Source organism: Daktulosphaira vitifoliae, unplaced genomic scaffold (assembly GCF_025091365.1).
Source record: "Daktulosphaira vitifoliae isolate Bord-2020 unplaced genomic scaffold, ASM2509136v1 Scaffold_631, whole genome shotgun sequence".
NCBI classification, from domain to species: Eukaryota; Metazoa; Arthropoda; class Insecta; order Hemiptera; family Phylloxeridae; genus Daktulosphaira; species Daktulosphaira vitifoliae.
The window spans coordinates 1-5,791 of NW_026100194.1; the positions used below are offsets into that span (position 1 = coordinate 1).

Below are 5,791 nucleotides of genomic sequence, written 5' to 3' on the forward strand. Positions count from 1 at the left end.
TCTTTTATTAACATTATTATTATCACGTCATCAATACATACAGTGTGTTCGGTTTATCATAAACCACTTGTTTAAAAAAAATGCTCGTTTTCCAACAGCATGCAGCAAGATGATTTTTCAAAACGGTTGTTAGAAATGGACCCTCTTTACGGTTTAAAGTATGTGAAAGATAAGCATGTTATCATGGGCAATACTATGGTTAAAATAACCGATGATTTATAACTATTTAAGTTGAAACATTAGCTTCACGACCACATAATTATAGGTCTTATCAACTTTTATTCAAAAGTAAATTTGTAGTTGGAACATTCCATTATTTCGATCAATCGGATTTTAAAGTCTACTAATTTACACTTATGTCAAGTTCGTACACGATAGGTTTTGTAGTACGAATTTTTGCGGTTGTATAGAATTCTGATGTCCAATTCTGTGTATATCCTTTTGAAAATATTGCTTTATGCTTACTCAAATGAACTTTATCTCAAATATTGTACTTTTTATTGTATTTTAAATTAGGTAGCAGTTTAAAGCTGAAATTTCCAAGATCACGGTATGCTATATTAAGAATTAATTCTATGGCTCTATGGTTTTTATATTATTGTAATTTACTATTAAATCCGCTATAATGTTTATCCAATTGTGTGATGAAGGTAAATTTTTACCACCATTTTTCTTTTAGTGTTCTATTAAATTGTTCCACAACAGCCGCTTTCATTGTACAATTGGTTGAATAATAGTTTATATTTTTCTTCATAAGCGATTGAAAATGTTTGTAAGTTCTTTGGAGATCTATTGATCGGAACATTTTTAAATAGCCGACATTACTTTTGAACCAAATTTATTTCTTAAAGGCACAGCCATGCATATTTTGTATAAACATCAATAATCTTTCAAATAAATGTAAAATATTTATTTTTTGTCAAATATTTTTTCATGTATACTAAATCTGCTTACCACACGTCATCTTTCTATAGTATTATATTATTACTTCTAATATTAACATATAATATTATGTTATCATTTGTAAATGTATGTCACATTATATGAATATACAAGATCACCAAAACAGGGTTCTCTCATTTAAATTACAAAATGACCAGTTAATTATGGGATAAAATCTACTTATTGTAAAGATTATTAAGTAACACGCAGGGCATTCATTTTAATTAACCAATTAGAATAAAAAGCCTCAGCTTCCAAGATCACCCTAGGGATCGCTAGAATAATATTGTTATATTTAGAATTAAAAATAAACTGATCCTACAGTTTATACTTAACACGGTGTTCGTGTGTTTCCCTTATACTGTNATTCGGTGTGATATAAAGAACAGAACCAGCGGATCGAAGGCAGTGTGCCAGAAGAAGTTGACTAACAACCTCACAGCAATTGTATGCTCGTATTTGTTTTGTTGTGAATAAACTGCAAGGAAGTCTACAAATCTTATCTTGTCATCAGTGATCTACGGTAGCCACATGGACCTTTTGGTTGGCCGTACAACCCAACTAAGGAGTTAGGAGTGAGCGGTATTAACGAATTTCCGGTGGCCATGAACACAGCGGATGGTTAAATGCCCACTGTAGTTAGAGATACACCAATACTATCCATCGGTCATTGACATATGTAATGATCACATTGCATAACCTTTTATATGTTTATTTTCATATTTAATTGGCAATCGAAACATCTTTGTAATTCAAAGGAGACTCTAAGAAAACTAGAGATATTTTAAAAATTGAAATGATAACAAATCTCGAATTAGCGAATGAAATTTCATTATTAATATCATATTGTCGACGGCTGTCAGCGATAATGTACCTCATTCATCGGATAACAATATATTATTAAAATTTTGAAAAGTTCATAATAATGTTACAAAATATATCGGTTTTACCTGTGAAACTTCCTTCTCAAAAATAATAATCTAACGCGTTAATTTTTAATTTATTAAATTTTATTATACATACTGTAAATATTTATAATTAAAGTAATAAATTGAAAAATAATACACTCATATATAATGATCATTATTAAATTTTGATTTGAAAATAATAATTATGACTGATGTCAAAAATCGTTAAAAACATTTCTAATACATTAAAAAAATTGATAGATGGAAGTTCGGATACCATAGATTTCCCTAGGAATTCATTGAGTTCTATCACTAGTTCCCAAATTTTGATTTAAAGTTGAATCATCTGTCACCAAATATGTGTAATAAACAACACAACAATGCATTATAAAAGGATTTTCGTTGTATGCAAAATGGAAGTAATTTATACCAAGAATGCCGACATATGGAGTATGTTCACCAGAAACAATTTTAGTTATATCTTCGATTGTAGATTCTTGAAATTCTTTTAAGTAATCATTTGGTACTGTCTCGTAATGATCTAAAACATAATAAAGCTATTAGCTAATTCATTTATATTGAAAAGTCAGTGTTTAAAGTTTAATTACTCATATCTGATGATTTATTTATTCCATACTTATTTTTACAGTCTTGCAGAATTTTACATGCTTGATGAATACGCGATCGTAGCACTGATTCCAAATCGTCACTATTCTCATACTAAAGGCGTTTTTTATAATTAAGAAGACATATTAAAAAGACCAATACAATGTAAATATTTATATCGTAATTTGATGAATATGTGGTATGAATGAGAAAACTGATAATATTAAATTCCTACGGATATTTGAGTAAAATTGTAAACCTTAAATCTTTACTACGCTTTTTTTGCTTATAAAATTAATTTAAATTTAATAATATAACAAAAAAGATGTATTAGCGAATCAATATAAAATAAATTTCTTTATAGTTGTCATATTTTTATATTGTAATTTAGCGAAATCTTTTGGAATAATAACAAATTTAAATGAATTACAGTTAAGTTAAAATGGACTTATAATTTTATATTGATAAATAATATAATTTTATGATTCAGAAAAAAAATCACAAAATGTTTTTTTTAATTATAATTAACTAGATATTTTTACTTTAATAATTATTTATGTAAAAATATCTTGATGAAATAATATGAAGTATACATTTATATTCTTGTCAATTTGCAAGAAATTGAATTTCTAAAATGTAATTTTTTTTTTTTTTGAATTGTTAGAAATACCTAAAAACATTTAAATATTATAAATATTAAAATTTTATTTTGTACCTTGGGTTTTTTTATTGCAAACAAATTTGACTGGAATATTTTAAAACATTCATTTAACTTATCTTTAATAATAAATTTATCTAATTTAAAAAATTCAATAAATTCTTGACTCATTTCTTCTGGATAAATTCGACGGGAAATGATATTATCACTCAATGTATTTAAAAATGTATTAATTTCGTCTGTAAAATTACAAATTAATATTGATAAATAAATTATACATCTGAATAATGCATTTAAAAATTAATAATGTTGTGACTGGATTGGTACGGTAGACAAAATGAAGAGATAATGCGTATAAATATTAATTGCTATTTATTATATTTATACATATATTTACACTTATAATTGACTTTATGACTCAAACGAAATAATAATCAATACTATAATAGCAAAATGCATTAAAATAGACTCAGCATCGAATGTTCTAGAAGGACTAGATACTTGCCTAGTTGATTCTTTATACACAAGACAAAGGGACTTCCGTTCTCACGATTAATATATAGTATATATTATATACTATTAAATTACACAATTACAATTAGGCAGCAAAAAGGCAGTTCACAAAAATACTATTTAAAATAAATAAATGCAACTATAAAATACAAAAATTACATAAAAATAAAAGTGATGCTAAATAAATTGACTTTTTTCGTTTATTTTTATTTTGGCAAAAGAATTTAGTTGATCATAAAACAATGTCATTCGATAATATAGAAAAAGAGTACTTGGTGGCTAAATGATATTTTTTTTAATAAAAAATTATTATAATTATTCATAAATTTATTCAAGTAAAATTAACACATTTATATAATAATTATGGTTAGTTTTTTTTTAATATAACAATACTAGAGTACTATTTTCATGATGCTTCCTATTTTTTACTATATTTATTAGAATAATTGACATATTTTACAAAACTAATTAGGTTATAATGTTGCAAAGATGTTTGGCATTTGTGTTAGACTTTTATTAAGGCTTTGAAATGAATTTTAGGATTATTTGTAATTTTTTTTTTTTTGTAAAAATATAGTGGCTCAATTGATATTATTGCCAATTAAAAAAAATAAGCTTTATTTACAAATTTGATGAACAACGTATATTGAATTATTTTTAGTACATAAGAATTTCAAAGTTTTTGTAATGTCTTACCATTATTTATTTGTTCAAAATCATTTATGTTTAAATTAGCCATGCAATTTTGGAATTTAACTTGTGCATGTGGTAAATTGGTGGATGACAAATAACTAATAACTTGATCAAATGTAATTACTGCTAATGCTGGATATATTAATCCCTATAAAAAAAAAGACAGTACAGCATGGATCATGGACAATCGAAACGATATTGTTTAAAATTTAACAGTGGTTAATATTACTATCACAAAAAGCTTGAAAAGGAATGTGCTCAAAGATATTATAGTAGATTTTTTTTTTGAAGATTTATTTTTTTTGAGTTGAGCCTCCTACATACGTTTGTTACTTCTTAGTAAAAAAATTTCATAGCATTAAGAGATTTTTTTTTTAATCATTAGGTTATTTTTAAAAGCTTTGATTTGATACATATTTAATATAATCAATAGTTCTAAAAAATTATCATAATTTTAAAAACTGTAGCACAATGGGGTCGCGGTACAGTATTGCCGTGGCATAGTTGGGACAAGTATAGATGATATCTGACAATAATTAAAATCACTATCATAAGAAACGCTTTGGGGCAAATCTGTAGATAGTGTTCAATTCTAAGAAATTGGTGGATAATTACAAAACCAACAATAACTCCTATTTCCTTATTTATATACTGATAGGTTGTTCTATGATTTAAAAGTATAGTATATGAATAAATACAAATTATAGTAATTAAATATAGTATGAAATTAATATTCAATAATTTAATATAGTAGTTTTTAAAAAAATCTACTTAATTGAGCATATTATAAAATTTCATTATAAAAGTAAAAATCGATTATTACATTCCGGTGAAATTAAAAACCAATTTTTTTAGAAATGATTTATATAGAATTATGTTACAACAAAATTTGGAATATTATATACTGATAGTATAACACACAAATAGAGTTAAAAAAATAATAAATTTCTAAGTAAATTATTTAATTATATAATTATTTAATTTTGTAGTAGAAACCTATTATTATATCAAACCTAATTTGGCAATGAATACTTTAAAAATATTATAAACTAATGATTTTAATTGTCTGTATGGAGATAGCTGGTAGAACAATTTTGATATTTGATAAAAGGGACTTTTTTTCAACATTGGAAGGTAATATCTTTAGCTAGATAATAATTGTGATAATTTGACGTATCGCTAAAAATTTGGTCAAATGATAGCTGAGAAAATAAATGATAATCACAAAAAAAAAAAAACCACATAGTAAAATAATTTTAATATGAATAAGAAATTTCTACTTTGCCATGGGCGGGTTTGAACTTGGTCCTCAAGCGTTAAAGACACAAATGTTACTAACTCGGAAACCGTACGTTGCTATTGATTGGTGGATAAAAATTAACGATTCAAGCTAGTTCGAAGTTATTTTTCTCGAATTAAAAATAGCAAATATAATTAAATAAGTTTGACTTTCTATGCTATGTCAATTAGA

General features: G+C 25.2%; 1 protein-coding gene across 2 annotated transcripts; it reads right to left on the reverse strand.

Annotated features, from left to right (window-relative positions):
• Positions 1-1,945: 1,945 nt before the first annotated feature.
• On the reverse strand, positions 1,946-4,946 carry LOC126909592 (uncharacterized). Of its 2 annotated transcripts, XM_050692030.1 has the most exons (5): positions 4,324-4,946; positions 3,172-3,353; positions 2,459-2,570; positions 2,281-2,391; positions 1,946-2,196 (listed from the first exon to the last, which is right to left on the reverse strand). In XM_050692030.1, the coding sequence occupies exons 1-5, from the start codon at positions 4,364-4,366 to the stop codon at positions 2,147-2,149; spliced, it is 498 nt and encodes a 165-aa protein (XP_050547987.1). In that variant the 5' UTR covers positions 4,367-4,946; the 3' UTR covers positions 1,946-2,146. The 2 variants fall into 2 exon arrangements, with proteins under 2 accessions (XP_050547987.1, XP_050547985.1); XM_050692028.1 differs by having other exon boundaries at positions 1,950-2,391; positions 4,324-4,926.
• Positions 4,947-5,791: the final 845 nt, after the last annotated feature.

Coding starts and splice junctions, on each gene's coding strand:
- LOC126909592 (XM_050692028.1), bottom strand. CDS start 4,366: ATGGCTAATTTAAACATAAATGATTTTGAACAAATAAATAATG. Junction 3,354..4,323: donor TTTTGAACAAATAAATAATG/GTAAGACATTAC, acceptor GTAATTTTACAG/ACGAAATTAATACATTTTTA. Junction 2,392..2,458: donor AAATAAATCATCAGATATGA/GTAATTAAACTT, acceptor ATTATGTTTTAG/ATCATTACGAGACAGTACCA.